General features: G+C 47.1%; 1 protein-coding gene across 1 annotated transcript; it reads right to left on the reverse strand.

Annotated features, from left to right (window-relative positions):
• Positions 1-14,238: 14,238 nt before the first annotated feature.
• On the reverse strand, positions 14,239-14,784 carry LOC147959352 (uncharacterized). The gene has a single exon (XM_087532613.1). The coding sequence runs from the start codon at positions 14,782-14,784 to the stop codon at positions 14,239-14,241; it is 546 nt and encodes a 181-aa protein (XP_087388739.1).
• Positions 14,785-17,438: the final 2,654 nt, after the last annotated feature.

A 17,438-nucleotide genomic window follows, 5' to 3' on the forward strand; every position in this document is an offset into this window, starting at 1 on the left:
TTGATCACTTAGCCCGTTTTCTTAGGCTGAATCCGCTGGTGTTTTCCAGTAGCACCGAGCCGATAGTAGCAGATGATTGGCTCCGCAAGACAGCAAGGGAGTTGACCACGGCAGGATGCACAGATGCGGAGAAGGTGAAGTTTGCCGCACATCATCTTGAAGGACCCGCAGCATCATGGTGGGAAAATTTCACAGCCACCTTCCCTATCGACACTGTCACATGGGACCAGTTCCAGCAGGCTTTCCGTACTACCCATGTTTCAGCAGGAGCTATGGCCCTAAAGAAGCGAGAGTTTCGCAATTTGCGCCAAGGAGGAAGGACAGTTGGCCAGTATGTGGAGGACTTTAGTAAGCTAGCACGTTATGCCCCAGATGACGTAGCTACGGATGCAGCTAAGCAGGAGAAGTTTCTGGAAGGACTGAATGATGAGTTGAGCATGCAGTTGATGGTAGCAACCTTCAACAACTACCAGGAGTTGGTCGATCATGCTCTCATAATTGAAGGGAAGCAGCAGCAAATTGAGAACCACAAGAGGAAGTATGGACAAGGGAAGTACAATTATGGAGCTCAGCAGAAGCCACGATTTACCCCTAGGCCGGGAGGACATTTTCAGCATACCCATGGAGGAGGTAGCTCGCACAATCACAATGGCACTAAGAATGGTAATGGGAATGGAGGAAGTAACGGCCAGAATTGCACCAACCCATCAACCCCAGCCAAGAGAGACCTGAGCCAAGTCACTTGCTTTAAGTTCCAGAAGACCGGACATTATGCCAATAATGTCCTGAAGCGCAAAATGGAAATGGCAATGGAAGCTCTGGGAAGAAGCCGAACCCCTTCAATAGGGGACATGTGAACCACGTAAATGTGGAGGAGGTTGAAGCCCAGCCCGATGCAGTAATAGGTAAGTTTTTGGTTAAGTCATTTACTGCACTCGCTCTTTTTGATACCGGTGCATCGCATTCATACATATCAAGGGGATTTGTGGATAAGTACAAACTGCCAACCGAAGCCCTTAGGTCACCCATGTTAGTAACCTCGCCTGGAGCAGAGTATATGGCTAGTCTATGGTGTGATCGGTTACCATTAAGGATTAGTAACTACGTATTTCCCTCAGACCTAATAGTATTGGAATCTCAAGGATTGGATGTGATTTTAGGCATGGATTGGTTATCAAAGTATGAAGGGAACATTGAATGTGCTAGTAAGTCAATTTTGCTTACCACCCCAGAAGGGAGAAGGATCAAGTATGTATCCCGGCATGTGCCGAAAAGGACTCAAGTAAATTGCTTAACAGGAGTTGTGCAGGAGGAAGTACCAGTAGTGAAGGATTTCCCTGATGTATTTCCAGAAGAGTTTCCAGGCATGCCACCGAAGAGATATTGAGTTTGAGTTTTTGATTGAGCCTTTGCCACGCACAGGGCCAATATCTAAGAGACCATACAGGATGCCCGTAAAGGACTTAGAGGAGATTAAGAAGCAGATTAAGGAGTTACTGGATAAAGGTTATATTCGCCCAAGTTCTTCGCCTTGGGGATCTCCAGTACTTCTAGTGGAGAAGAAGGATGGATCGTTAAGGATGGTCGTTGATTATCGAGGATTGAATGAAGTAACCATCAAGAACAAGTACCCACTACCGATGATCAATGATCTGTTTGATCGATTGCAAGGAGCTAAGGTATTTTCCAAGATCGATTTGCGATCAGGATACCATCAGTTGAAGATTCGAGAACAGGATATACCTAAGATGGCTTTTACCACCAGGTATGGGCTGTACGAGTATACCGTTATGTCATTTGGCCTGACTAACGCCCCTGCATATTTTATGAACATGATGAACAAAGTGTTTATGGAGTTTTTGGATAAGTTCATCGTAGTGTTCATTGATGATATCCTAGTTTACTCGAAGAATGAAGAGGAGCATAAGGAGCATTTGCGTTTGGTACTTGGTAAGCTCAGAGAACATCAGTTATATGCCAAGTTTAGCAAATGTGAGTTTTGGTTGAAGGAAGTTGGATCTCTTGGACACGTCATATCCGGAGAAGGTATAGCAGTGGATCCCACCAAGGTTGACACTGTGACAAATTGGGAAGCACCAACAATAGTTGGAGAGATCCGGAGTTTTCTTCGACTTGCAGGATACTACCGGAGGTTCATTGAATTTTTTTCGAAGATTGCGAAACCAATGACTGAGTTGCTGAAGAAGGATACCAAGTTCATATGGACTGAGGAATGTGAGGCTAGTTTCCAGGAGTTGAAGAGACGCTTGGTTACATCACCAGTGTTGATTTTGCCAGATCAGACCAAGGATTATGAGGTGTATTGCGACGCTTCACGTCGAGGACTTGGAGCAGTGCTTATGCAGGAAGGAAGAGTTGTCTCATATGCCTCACGACAGCTCAAACCTCATGAGTTGAATTATGCTACGCATGATTTGGAGTTAGCAGCCGTAATGCATGTATTGAAGACTTGGAGACATTTTCTCATTGGAAACCATTGCGAGGTGTACACAGATCACAAGAGTTTGAAGTATATTTTCACGCAGAAGAAGTTGAATCTCAGACAAAGGAGATGGTTGGAGCTCATCAAGGATTATGATATGAGACTGCATTATCACCCTGGAAAGGCTAACGTAGTAGCTGACGCGTTGAGCCATAAAAGCCATGTCAACACCTTAATGACGGGAGATTTACCAAGAGAGTTAGCCGAGAATCTTCGTGAGCTAGGTTTGGAGATAGTCCCGAGAGGCTATGTAGCAACATTGGAGATTCAGTCTACCTTGATGGATAAGATCAAAGAAGCTCAAAAGACTGACAAGGAGATCGCTTCTATTAAGGAGAAAATGAGCAAAGGAAAACTAAAGGATTTCGTGAGGATGAGCACGATACCTTATGGTTTGAAGACCGTGTTTATGTGCCTAATGATTCGGAGATCAGGAAGTTAATTCTACAAGAGGCCCATGATTCACCATATTCAATTCACCCAGGAAATACCAAGATGTATTTGGATTTGAAGGATATTTTCTAGTGGACCAGAATGAAGAAGGATATTGCGGAGTATGTAGCAGTTTGTGATGTATGCCAGAGAGTAAAGGCGGAACACCAGAAGCCAGCAGGATTGCTACAGCCATTGCCGATACCCGAATGGAAGTGGGATAAGCTAGGCATGGATTTTATCACCGGATTGCCCAGAACTCGTTCAGGCTATGACTCGATATGGGTTGTAGTCGACCATTTGACAAAGGTAGCTCATTTCATTCCAGTGAAGACTACCTATACCAGTGCTAAGTTAGAAAAGATATACATGACCACGATCGTATGTCTACATGGAGTTCCAAGGAGCATTGTATCAGATAGAGGAACCCAGTTTACCTCAAAGTTCTGGAATCAGTTGCATGAAACTTTGGGTACCAGGCTAGAATTCAGTACAGCTTTCCATCCGCAGGCAGATGGACAGACCGAGAGAGTCAATCAGATTTTGGAGGATATGCTGAGAGCTTGTGCGCTAGATTACGGGTCCAGCTGGGACGAGAATTTGCCATACACAGAGTTCGCCTATAACAACAGTTATCAATCCAGTTTGAAGATGGCCCCTTTCGAAGCTCTGTACGGAAGGAGGTGCAGGACCCCATTGTCATGGGATGAAGTTGGAGACTGCCAGTTGTTTGGACCGGATCTGATTAAGGAGTCTGAACAGAAAGTAAAGTTGATTCGCGATAGACTCAAGGTAGCTCAATCCAGGTAGAAGAGCTATGCAGATTCTAAATGCAAGGAGACAGTTTACGAAGTTGGAGACCGAGTTTATCTTCGAGTATCTCCACTTCGAGGAGTTAAGTGTTTTGGAGTTAAGGGAAAGCTAGTGCCACGTTTTGTAGGACCATGCAAAGTTTTGGAGCGTAAGGGAGAAGTAGCCTACAGGTTGGAATTGCCCGAAGGATTGTCAGGAGTTCATGACGTGTTCCATGTTTCCCAGTTGAAGAAGTGCCACACAGAGATGGCTGATATACCGCTAAGAGACACAGTGCCGCTGGAAGCGATTCGGTTGGACAGTGATTTGACCTATGAGGAGAAAGCAGTCAAGATTCTTGAGTATGCCAGCCGAGTTACCCGCAGCAAGGTTATCAAGTTTTGCAAAGTTCAGTGCAGCCACCACACAGAAGATGAAGCCACTTGGGAACGAGAGGAAGATCTGTTGAAGGACCACCCTCACCTATTTTCTAGCCAACCCAAATCTCGAGGGCGAGATTCATCTTAAGGGGGGTAGGTTTGTAACATCTCAAATTTTCAATTTGGAATGTTATACAATAGATCATCATTGCATATCATATTTTATTGCATTTGGTTGATCCTAGAAATTTCACGCAACTCAAGGACCCTCGGAGAGAGTTGGGGATTTCATTGTTTTCATATTTGAGTTTTCTCAAATTTTGAAAATAGGATCATTTGATTTTATTTATTTTATCTTCAATTATTTCTCCTATAAAAATTATGAGAGTGGGAATAAAATGACTTTCCCAAAATAGAGAAATTTTGGGATTTAATAGTAAAATCAAATAAGATTTTATTTTGGTTTATTTGCAATTTTATTTGAATTTAGGAAAAATTGCTCGTTTTCAAAAATTGCATTTAGGGCCAAGAAAATGTTAATCCTGTTCTAAATATTTTATTTAGACGGTGAAAATTTGTTTTGGCATTTTTAGAATTTTATTTATTTTTTCTAGAATTTTTTTAGTCGCAGCGAAATTGTTTTTTAAAGAGAGACCCCGCGCCCGACTGGGCCAAGGGCCCAGCCGAGCAGGCCGGCCGGCCGAGCCAGCTGCCTGTCGCCGGGTAGGGACAGGAGTCCCGACCAGCGCCGCCGTCGCCAGAGTCCGGGGAGGACTCGCCTCCCGAGGCCGACCCCTCCCCTTAGTCACCGCCTCGCGCCCCCCCTTTATAACCCGCCGGACCCCCCTGGAACCCCACACGGCCGCCGCCTCCCCACGCCGCCCGCGCCGCCGCAGCCGCCGCCCCGCGCCGCCTGCCGTCGTCGCCGCACGCCGCAGCCCCGCGCCGCTTGCCACCCTTGCCGCCGCTCGGAACCGCCGCTCCGCCGCCCCGCACCACCTGCCGCCGCCCGGAGCCCCGTCGGAGCATCGCCGGAGCCCCGAGCCGAGGTAGCCGCCGCCCCGGTTTTTGAGAAAAAGTCGTTTCGTTTTTTTGAAAACCCTAGTTTTCGTTTTTTAAATAGATCGGTTTTTCTCCGGTTTATTTATTTAGCGAGCGTTCGCTCGTCCGTTCGTTTTAACGAACACGTTCATCGTTTAGTTCCTATTAACGAACATTCGTTCGTTAACCTGTCCATCATTTTTCTTTTTCTCGGATTAAATCCACGATTTTTCTGATCGCGATTTCTGATCCGATGTTCGTTTTAGTTCAACTTTTCGCTCGTTTGTCGGAATCAGGCGATTCAAGCGCCTGGAGTTTCGTCTCGAAACCCTCTTTCCTTTTAACCAACTCAAACAAGTTTTTGCCTCAGTAAAAATTGCCATAGTTTCAGATTAGTAAACGGAGCTTATTTCTTTTGCCGTTTGTCTTTCGTTGCTTTGTTCGATTTGGTTCTTTTTCCCAACCGGAGTTCTTAAGTTGAACTTTCTGGTTAGATATCTTATTCGAGTTTTACCTGTGCATTAGTTGAGTATTTATTGTATGCTTGTTTGTTTGCGATAGAGTACCCGGAGTGCGCCGCTTGCTACTTCGAATCGCTAGGTTTCACGGATCATCAGCAAGGCAAGTAACACTTTGATCATACTTCCTATTACCCAGTTTTACTGCATTAGATCAACCCTCACACATTGCATTGTTTAGGATCTAATTAAATTGTGGGTTTGGGAAGTAGATGAGGTATTACCTATTACCTGTTGTTATCAAACCTTTGGGAGTTACTTCTACGTTTGCTTCTTATGCCATGCTATGCTAGTAGACGTGGATTGGGTGAGTGAAATCCATGACAGATGTGAGTTTGTTAAATTAATGGTTTATCTAAGGTGGCAACTTAAATACACATATGGGTGGATTGATGTGGGGACCCCGACTCATAAGTCGAGATCACCGAATGCACGTGTACAGTGATCCCAGAGATCAATGCTCACTGAACACACAGAAGCTGAATAACAACAGTCTTACATCCATACATACCGTCTTACACAAATTACGACCATTATGGTCAAGTGTTACATTGATAAATCCTTAAGGGATGAACATCAAATGAAACACAAGCAGCGGAAATCTTCGTCGATAAGTAGAACCCATGCCATCTGCCTTAACCCTACAGGCATTATGACTGGGAAACGTCCTAGTTCGCATGTTCGTCTTCAAAGAACTCTTCTTCGAACTCCTGTTCTTCCATGCCTGGCCAATTAAATAACCAGTGGCAAGCCAATGAGTACTTTGAATGTACTTGCAAGCAACCCATGTTTTGGCTCAAGGTACAACAATGCATGATATAGGTAAATTTTTGCGGAAAGCTAGTTTGAGTGCAATGACATGTTCAACAACTTGTAAGACATGCATCAGGAGAATTCAATTAACCATGAGGACAGGTTACAGATATCAACATAAAGAGAGTAGGCACCAACCCAACTCAATCATGTCAAGTCCTTTGACTTGACCCAAGTAGTTCTTCCCACTTATCCGAACACTCACACTGGTTTGTAAACATGTGGACGTAGTTTAAGCAGCACCGCCCAACTGTCCTTGACCGTGGACACGGCTATTCGAATAGTTTTACACTCTGCAGAGGTTGCACACTTTACCCACAAGATCCGGGGGAACTTTCGTGTCATCCATGACCCGCGGTACCTCAAGTACCCGGGGTAAGCACCCGATCACTATCTTTCCCTAGACGACACTAACAAGGAGTCCACTCGTTGTTCCATATCCTCTCGATATACATCATACGAGACTCACTCGAGATTGTAACATCCGAGAGGGGACACAACGGTGTATCCGGTGCCCTGTGAAAACAGTCATGGCCGCCCTACCTGGCACGACCCCGTCCCGAGAGAGCGCACCAACAACTCTCCCGTCACTAGTAATGTGGGCTCCAAGCTAGTATCGGCCTAGGTAATCAATAATGCCCTTTCCCATATAAGGGTAGAGTGGTTGCGCATGTAAGGTTGGGACAGTCGACAAATCATAAATCTAATCCGTTTTCGAAAACAACACACACCCTTGCCTCGGTACACCACTTCGTCATCAAGTGGTTGCCCATCTCATTATCTCCCTCGGGCATAAGTGGCACCCGATGGGGTTTTCGAAAAGTCCTTTTGAAAATACTTTGTCTCCATCACCATGCATATACCCATCCCTTTTGCGTAGCACTACTTAGCATCCTATCTATTCCCACCGGCATAACCCTCATAAGGAGGTAGGGTCATGCACAATGCAAGTATCAACAAGGAGGAAATGAAGGCAACCCACCAAAGTGGCTACCCTCTCATCATGATTCCGATGTAACAATAATAAGGTGCTATATGAAATGCATAAAAAGGGTTTCATAGACATGGTCAAAGAGCTGCTTGCCTGGCTCAACAAAGTCTTCTGGGTCTTCAAAGTCTTCTGGTCCAACTCCTTCGTCAGCAACGCAATCTATCGTCGCAAAATAATAACGAGAAAAATAAGGCAATAATAAAACAGAAAAACCAAAGTGCTCAGAAAAATGTCAACTTATTTTTGTTAAATACTAGGTTGAAAACTAAGAAGGGGAAAATTCCTAGTTTTGGATTTGGAGTTGTATAAGAGGGGATATGGATTTCCAAACAGAGCTTAAATTGCTCAAATTTGAATTTAAATTTGAACAGTACATAAAAGTTGGTTGGATTTGAATGAAAGTTGCACCATTAAATAGGTGGGATTTTTACAAGATTTTAGGAACTGGAATTGTTGCATTTGGATTAATATTTAATCCTGTGGAATTTTTGCAAGTATCCAAAAAAAGAAAAAGGGGAAGGAGCTCTGTGCCTGCTGGGCCAGAACAGCCACAGCGCAGCAGGCCCAGCCAGAGAGGCGGCCCAGCGCACTGGTGCACGCGCGCGCGCCAGGTTTAAACCTGACGGGCGGGGCCCAGGCGTCAGTGAGAGAGAGGGGGGCGATGGAGGGGAGAGGCTGACAGGCGGGGCCCGCCTGTCATCCCTAACCCCGAGTCCAGGCAGCTAGCGAGCTCACCGGCGACGATGCAGGGCACGGCGAGGTCGGGCGAGGGCACGGCTGGGCTCAGCGTCGTGTCGCCGTTCGGGTGGAGGTGGTGGACATCACCGGAGTTGCCTGGCTTGCCGGCGACGAGGTCTCACGGCGGAGATGCTTCGGGTGGTGGTCGTTCCGGTCGACCCTGACTGCAAACGAGGCGGGGGAGAGAGGGGAAATGATCAGTGGGAGGAGGCGGTTTCAGATTGGGGCAGAGGAGGAGCGGGGGAGGCCTGTACCTCGCGGACTCCGACGAGCCGAAGCGGCGGAGCTCGAGCTCGATCTCGAGCTCGGGCGGCTCTGGAGAGGAACTAGGGGTGTAGGGGGAGGGTTTGGTGGTGCAGAGAGCGAGTGGTGAGGAGAGAATGGCTCGGGGAGGCCTTTAAATAGGCGAGCGGCGAGGTCCCATAGACCCGTGCGCCGGTGAGCTCACGCTCGTCGCTGCAGGGCTCGGGAGGAGCTGGCGCCGTGTCTGGGGTGTTCCTGGGCGTGGACTACGCCGAGGAGAGCTAAGGGAGAGAGCGGGGAGAGGTCAGAGACGCGCGCGTGTGAGCCGCTCCAGTGGCGCGCTCGGGCGGCCTCTGTTCGCTAGCGCGGAGGCACGGGGAGGAGGAGAGAGGAGGGGGCCGACCGTGTAGCGTGCTGCGGACGCCGAGGCGCATCGGCAGGCAAACGGGGGAGGCCCGAGGTGGCCAGAGGTGGTTGGACGGGGGCGGCTACATTGCGGGAGCGCACTGTAGCGGCACTGTAGCGCGCTCCAGAGCGCCCAAATGGCCGGCATGGCCATTCTTTATGCATGGTGAGCGTGTCTTTTGGTGTCTAACAGGTCTAGGAGCGAGTAAAGAAATGGGGTGGTGCATTGGATGCCATGGATGGCCACTGAAGTGAGGAGGGAGGAAGAAGAAGTGTGCAAATGGGCTGTCCAGAGAGAGAAAGTGGGGTTTTACCCATCCAATAATGGAGTTGTGGACTTGCCATTGGTACTGGAGGTGAAAGGGGACTAAGAGGGGCTGTGGTAAAAAAGTTGAGCTTAAGGAGAATAGTTTTAGTGGTCAAAATGGGGATTTTTTGAAAAGTGGCAGAAGGTGTTTGATAAGGGTTTTGGCAAGCAAATGATTTCCAATTGCCATGATACTCCACAGGGTTAAATGACACATATAATTAGGGACTTCCACCAATTTGGAGCTTATTTGGGCAAAGTTGCCAATGCAACTTTTGTAAACCCTAGAAATGAGCAGAAATGGACTTGTGTAGATCTAGTTGAGAATAACACTTCTCCTTGATGCACTACTTGGTGTAGTGGCCTCATTTGGTCATATGAACATGCTCACAAAAGTTGAGGTCAAGGAGAGAAAGTTGGTAGTACAAACTTGCTCAAATTAGGTTCTGAACCGAAAGGGTTGGGCATTTTGGTGGACCAAAATGACCTTGATTGAAGTGAGGCTTTGCAAGATCATGACAATATGCATTTTTGACTTGATGGATTTTTCTTGGATTTTTATGGAAATATTTCCTGTAGAAATATTTCAAATCCTTGAAATGAGCAGAAATGGTTTTGGGAGGTTTTGTCCAATATTTTGAACATGACCATGTGTTGAAACTCTTATATATGGGAAATATATGCCCACTGAGTTTCCCTGATTTTTGTCAAATATTTTTAAAATAATAAAATAATTTTTTCCTATTAAAGACCATTTCTGGCCTTTAGAAAAGCTTTTAAATAAAATAGGAAAATAACTTTTAAAATTATATTTTTGGGGTTTATGGGAATCCTATATCTAATAGGTTTCAAATATACCTTTTGAAATATTTTTCATACCCCAAATCAGGTACTTGCAGTGCAAACCTCAATCCAGGGGTTTTTGGAAAACTAATTTTTGAAAATACTATTTGGCCAAATTATTTTTGTAAGAAAGTATTATATTGTACTATACACATGGCATGATCATTGGGCAGAAGTTTGGGGCAAGGAGATGAAGTACAGAAGGTGGAGTAGTTGACTTTAAAGAGCACTTGAAAAACACAGAGAGAAAACCAACTCCAAATAAAAGCCAAATAATGCAAAAGTTTTTGTTGGTCCAAATTTTCATGCTTTAATAATGCAAATGAAGAGTTACAAAATGTAGGGTGTGACAGACCTACCCCCCTTACAATAATCTCGTCCCCGAGATTCCTAAACTAGGCTTTAAAGAGATATGGAAACTCGGATCTAAGGTAGTCTTCACGTTCCTAGGTTGCTTCTGCTTCAGCGTGGTTGCTCCACTAGACCTTGAAGTACTTGATAGTGCGGCTTCGAGTGCGTCGCTCAGCCTCATCCATAATGCAGATGGGTCTCTCGCGGTAGGTCAAATCAGGCTAAAGGTCAATGGCTTGGTGATCGACGTCCTTGTAAAGATTAGGTTTGTCTGGAACTTGGAGACACTTCCGGAGTTGTGAAACATGGAATACGTTGTGTACATCGGATAGTTCAGGCGGCAGTTCCAACTGGTAAGCCACTTCTCCACGTCGTGCGGTGATCTCGAAGCGGCCGATAAATCTTGGTGCGAGTTTTCCCTTAACGTGGAAACGCTTGGTTCCCTCAAGAGGAGTTACTCGCAGGTAAACATGGTCTCCGACTTGGAAGTCTACTTGTCGGCGACGAGTGTCGGCATAGCTCTTCTGTCTGGACTTAGTGGTCTTTAGTTGTTCTCTGACTAGCTGAACTTGCTCTTCTGCTTCATGGAGGATTTCAGGCCCAAATACTAGTCCTTCTCCGGTTTCTGACCAATTGAGGGGTGTGTGGCACTTCCGACCGTACAATACCTCAAATGGTGCCATCTGGAGGCTTGACTGATAACTGTTGTTGTAGGAGAACTCGGCAAAAGGGAGGCAATCTTCCCACCTAGCTCCATATGCTAAGACACAGGCTCGGAGCATGTCTTTGAGTATCTGATTCACTCGTTCTGTCTGACCTCCGGTCTGTGGGTGGAAAGCAGTGCTGAAGGACAACTTGGTCCCCATGGCCTCTTGGAACTTCTTCCAGAACCTTGAGGTAAATTGGGTTCCTCGATCTGACACAATCTCCTTGGGAACACCATGAAGACTTACGATTCTGTTGATGTATAGAGTCGCTAGCTGGTTGCCATCATAGGTAGTCTTCACAGGAATGAAATGGGCTACCTTAGTCAAATGATCGACTATGACCGAGATGGAGTCATGTCCCTTGTTTGACCTAGGTAGTCCAGTGATGAAATCCATTCTGACTTTATCCCATTTCCACTCGGGAACATTGAGTGGTTGGAGCAATCTAGCAGGTCGCTGATATTCAGCTTTGACCCTTTGGCATACATCACACTTTGCAACATAGGTGGCAATCTCCCTTTTCATGCCATGCCACCAGAATCTTTCCTTCAGGTCTTGATACATCTTGGTTCCTCCGGGGTGGATGGAATACGGGGTGTCATGAGCTTCTTGCAAGATCAACTTCTTGAGCTCAATCTTGTTGGGTACGCAAATGCGATTCCCAAACCACACGATTCCTTGCTCATCCTCTGAGAATCCTGGGGCCTTGCCTGCCTTGATCTTCCTCTTGATGCCTTCAATACTTTCGTGTCCCTTCTGAGCTTCCTTAATATCATCCATCAGGGTAGGCTTGACTTCAAGGTTGGCTAAGAATCCTGGTGCAACCAGTTCCAACCCGAAGCTTTCAAGTTCTTCATACAAGGCGGGTAGCCTTTCCTTAAGCATAGCATTCAAGGAACAAACCTTCCTGCTTAATGCATCTTCTACCACATTAGCCTGCCCAGGGTGGTATTGAACACTGAGGTCATAATCCTTGATCAACTCTAGCCACCTTCTCTGCCTCATGTTCAATTCCTTCTGAGTGAAAATATACTTTAGACTTTTGTGATCCGTGTATATCTCACACCGCTTCCCTAGGAGGTAATGGCGCCATGTTTTCAGGGCATGAACTACAACTGCCAACTCAAGGTCATGAGTAGCATAGTTCTCTTCATGAGGCCGTAGTTGCCTTGAAAGGCAAGCTACGACTCTGCCTTCTTGCATGAGAACACCTCCCAGTCCGGTTCTTGACGCATCACAATATATCACAAACTCCTTGTGTATATCTGGTGTGGCCAGAACTGGGGCGGTGGTCAATCTCTTCTTCAGCTCCTGGAAGCTTTCTTCACACTTCGGCGTCCATTCAAACTTCTTGTCCTTCTTCAAGAGCTGAGTCATGGGTCGTGCAATGCTTGAGAATCCTTCAACGAACTTGCGGTAATATCCCGCGAGTCCGAGGAAGCTTCTGACTTCCTTCACATTTCTTGGGGATTGCCATTCAGTTACGGCTTCAATCTTAGTGGGATCGACCGACAATCCTTCTTCAGCCAAAACATGACCCAAGAATCCAACTTCGCGCAGCCAAAATTCGCACTTGCTGAACTTGGCATACAGTTGGTGCTCTCGAAGCTTGTCTAGGACCATCCTCAAGTGTTGCTCGTGCTCTTCTTCTGTCTTCGAGAAGAAAAGAATGTCATCAATGAAGACAATGACAAACTTGTCCAAATATTCCATGAAGACCTTATTCATGAGATACATGAAGTAAGATGGGGCATTGGTCAATCCAAAGGACATGACCGTGCACTCATACAGGCCATATCTGGTTACAAATTCCGTCTTCGGAATATCTTGGGGTCTGATTTTCAGCTGGTAGTATCCAGATCTGAGATCAATCTTGGAGAACACCTTGGCCCCATTGAGTTGATCAAACAGATCTTCAATCTTGGGAAGTGGATACTTGTTCTTGATTGTAACTTCATTGAGGGAGCGGTAGTCAATGCATAAGCGGATGGTACCGTCCTTCTTTGCCACAAACAGAACAGGTGATCCCCAAGGGGAGGCACTAGGGCGGATAAATCCCTTCCTCAACTGCTCTTCCAGTTGCTTCTTCAATTCTGCTAACTCTTCCGATCCCATTCTATAAGGCTTCTTATAGATGCGTCCCGCTCCGGGTATGAGTTCGATGATGAACTCAATGTCTCGGTCACGAGGCATTCCCGGTAGCTCATCAGGAAAGACATCGGGGTATTCGCATACTACCGGCACTTGCTCCAATCCAACTTCTAACAGAGAGTTGACTTGGTTGGCTTGAGCAGAGGAGGGGTTGGAGGCAAATTTAACTTCGACTCCTTGGTCATTGGTCACAGTGACGGTCCGGTTGGCACAATCTAACAAGCCTTGGTGCTTGATGAGCCAATCCATTCCTAAGATCACATCCAAGCCTTGCGATCTTAAGATGATAAGGTCTGCTTGGAAGTCAACCCCATTAATGACAATCCCGACTCCCTTACATCCTATCTTGGCTCTCATCTCTGCTCCGGGGGTTTGTACCACCATAGGGTTATTTAGGGGTGTAGGGGTCATTCCACTTTTTAATGCAAACTTTTGGGTGACAAATGAATGCGTGGCTCCAGGATCAAACAAGACAGTTGCAGGTGCTGAGTTGACAAGGAACGTACCCAACACGACGTCCAGGTCTTCCTGGGCTTCTTCTGCAGTGACATGATTCACACGACCCTTGCCGTTGTTGGGCAGGTTGCGGGGAGCTTGGTTCCTTGGTGGCATTCCACGGCCTTGTCCTGGGTTCTGCGCATTGGGGCGCAGGGCGTCGGGCTTCTTGTTGGGGCAATACTTGGAGTAGTGTCCTGCCTGACCACATCCGAAACAAGTGACTTGATTGGGGTTGCTGCTCTTGCCGGCATTTTTATTGGGGTTGTTGTAAGCTGTCCTGGGGTTGGCATACTGCTGAGGTGGATAGTTGGTGCGGGGTGCAGGAGCTCTTGGCTGCTGATAGGTTGGCTTGACCGGGGCTGGCTGCCACGGGCGAGGCTTCTGGTTGCTGGAGCTACCCTTGCTGATCATCTTGCGCTTACGGGTATCATCCAAAGCACGTCGCTTGTCCTCAAGCATGAGTGCCTTGTTCACCAGATCAGCAAAGGTCGGGCAGTCACATACAACAAGCGAGTACTGCAGAGTCTAGTTAAGGCCTTCCATGAAGCGCTCCCTTTTGGCAGCATCAGTGCCGACATCTTTAGGGGCATACCTTGAGAGAACACTGAACTTCTGCATGTACTCCTTGACAGTGCTACTACCTTGCTTCAGGGCTCGGAACTCACGCTTCTTGATGGCCATGATTCCGGAGGGAATGTGGGCCTTGTGGAATTCTGCCTTGGAGTCATTCCAAGTGATGTTTCGCTCAACATGCATGGCCTTGAATCCATCCCACCAAGCTCTAGCAGTTCCCCCGAGATAGTGAGCAGCATATGCCACCTTCTCACGGTCCTCAGTGCATCCGACTAGTTCCAATAGATCCTCAATGGTGTGGACCCAGTCATCTGCATCCAGGGGTTCAGCAGTCTCGATGAAGGTGGGTGGTGCATGCTTCTTGAACTCCACCAACGTGGAACGTCCATTGCCGTTTCCCACCGGCTGGCGATTGACAGCTTGAGCAATCATCTGGAGGGCTGCGGTGTTGGCTTGGCATTCCTCTCGAAAGGCTTGGAGAAGCTGAGCCATGTCCATGCTTGGAGGTGGTGGCGGTGGTGGAGTTTGTCCTTGGGTTTGGTCCTGACTGGCTCCTTCTCTGGCTTCTTGCTGCTGGGTAGAGGTACCAGTACGAGTTACAACAGGCATCCTGTTGGAGCGGTCAAGGTCTCATGATTGGGAAAGATGGGGAAAGCAATATAGATGGGACGCCTAGTAAGGGGGTTGGTATGACACTAATTGTTTTCATGCAAGGGCCAAAAAGGCCAAACACATTCATTAAAATCCAAATGGGTGATGTAGTCGCTTACAAGTTCCCGAAGGAAAGTACGACGTCCATCAAACACATCAAAAGAAAACACAATACTACATGGTTTCATATGAACCATTACAAGGACTCGACTTCGCATAGGGGTACACGACCTATCCTACCGTAGGGGTTACTAACGGGTATATCCGGGTTGCGAATGATGCCTAAGTGGTGGAATGCTCGGTCACGTAGTCTGGCTCTTCTGGGTCTTCCTCCTCGTCATCGGTGGCCTCACTTTTCTCTTCACTTGAAGGGGTGGGGGAGTGGAGGAGATCAACACGGTGTTGCTTTGCCGGTGGTGCGAAGAGCTTGCGGTATTCCTTTGCGCTCATCCGGTGTTGCTGTGGTGGTTCTCCATTCCTTGGGGGTCTTCCGCCTCTGTATGCGATTGCGGGTTGTCCAGGGGGAGCACCTTCCTTCTTGATCCTATCCGTCTTCCCTTGTGCTTGAAGAAGAAGTGCCTTGGTCTCATGAAGTTCCTTTCGGAGTTCCATTGATTCAGAGGCCAAGTGTTGTGCCAAACTATCCGCACAAAGGCTGAAGTAGGTCTGGAATCAGAGTGGAAGTCCTTCTTCTAATGGTGGAGCTGGTGCACTGCTCTCATCCTCACCTTCCTTCCGACAAGGCAAGAAACGGGTTGCCAACTCGTCTGACATCTCTGGAAGAAGGTCTCGGAGGCGGGTGAGTGCCTTGAGGGTTGCTGTCTCGACGGCAAGAACTAGTGTTGCCATCTGGGGTCCCTCGAAGAACCAGCTTGTTGGAGAGTCATTAGCCTTTACGATCACTTCCACATGATACTCCATCTCGGTGTCATTGATCCAATGCTCATGGTAGGTGAAAATGGGGGCTCGGTGAAACTGGCACTTCTTGAGGCTATCCTCGAGAAGCACGGGAAATCCTGTGGTCAGGAAGTCTTCAGGTACGGCAGCCATCTACAAAGGTTGAATGGGAGAGGTCAATAAGGGAAATATATCTTGGGTGGGGTAAGCTTTAGAAGAGAAGTTTAGATGGTCTCAAGCTAACTAACGCTCATGCTAACTAAGACTTCCTATAGTAAAGATGGCTCTGATACCAGCTCTGTCGGGACCCCGACTCATAAGTCGAGATCACCGAATGCACGTGTACAGTAATCCCAGAGATCAATGCTCACTGAACACACAGAAGCTGAATAACAAGAGTATTACATCCATACATACCGTCTTACACAAATTATGACCATTATGGTCAAGTCTTGCATTGATAAAGCCTTAAGGGCTGAACATCAAATGAAACACAAGTAGCGGAAATCTTCGTCGATATGTAGAACCCATGCCATCTGCCTTAACCCTACAGGCATTATGACTGGGAAACTTCCTAGTTCGCATGTTCGTCTTCAAAGAACTCTTCTTCGAACTCCTTTTCTTCCATGCCTGGCCAATTAAATAACCAGTGGCAAGCCAATGAGTACTTTGAATGTACTCGCAAGCAACCCATGTTTTGGTTCAAGGTACAACAATGCATGATATAGGTAAATTTTTGCGGAAAGCTAGTTTGAGTGCAATGACATGTTCAACAACTTGTAAGACATGCATCAGGAGAATTCAATTAACCATGAGGACAGGTTACAGATATCAATATAAAGAGAGTGGGCACCAACCCAACTCAATCATGTCAAGTCCTTTGACTTGACCCAAGTAGTTCTTCCCACTTATCCGAACACTCACACTGGTTTGTAAACATGTGGACGTAGTTTAAGCAGCACCGCCAACTGTCCTTGACCGTGGACACGGCTATTCGAATAGTTTTACACTCTGCAGAGGTTGCACACTTTACCCACAAGATCCGGGGGAACTTTCGTGTCATCCACGACCCGCGGTACCTCAAGTACCCGGGGTAAGCACCCGATCACTATCTTTCCCTAGACGACACTAACAAGGAGTCCACTCATTGTTCCGTATCCTCTCGATATACATCATACGAGACTCACTCGAGATCGTAACATCCGAGAGGGGACACAATGGTGTATCTGGTGCCCTGTGAAAACAGTCATGGCCGCCCTACCTGGCACGACCCCGTCCCGAGAGAGCGCACCAACAACTCTCCCGTCACTAGTAATGTGGGCTCCAAGCTAGTATCGGCCTAGGTAATCAATAATGCCCTTTCCCATATAAGGGTAGAGTGGTTGCGCATGTATGGTTGGGACAGTCGACAAATCTTAAATCTAATCCGTTTTCGAAAACAACACAGACCCTTGCCTCGTACACCACTTCGTCATCAAGTGGTTGCCCATCTCATTATCTCCCTCGGGCATAAGTGGCACCCGACGGGGTTTTGGAAAAGTCCTTTTGAAAATACTTTGTCTCCATCAGCATGCATATACCCGTCCCTTTTGCGTAGCACTACT

Source organism: Triticum urartu, chromosome 7A (assembly GCF_056163025.1).
Source record: "Triticum urartu cultivar PI428250 chromosome 7A, HENAU_Tu73, whole genome shotgun sequence".
Taxonomy (NCBI): domain Eukaryota; kingdom Viridiplantae; phylum Streptophyta; class Magnoliopsida; order Poales; family Poaceae; genus Triticum; species Triticum urartu.

Coding starts and splice junctions, on each gene's coding strand:
- LOC147959352 (XM_087532613.1), bottom strand. CDS start 14,784: ATGGACATGGCTCAGCTTCTCCAAGCCTTTCGAGAGGAATGCCAAGCC.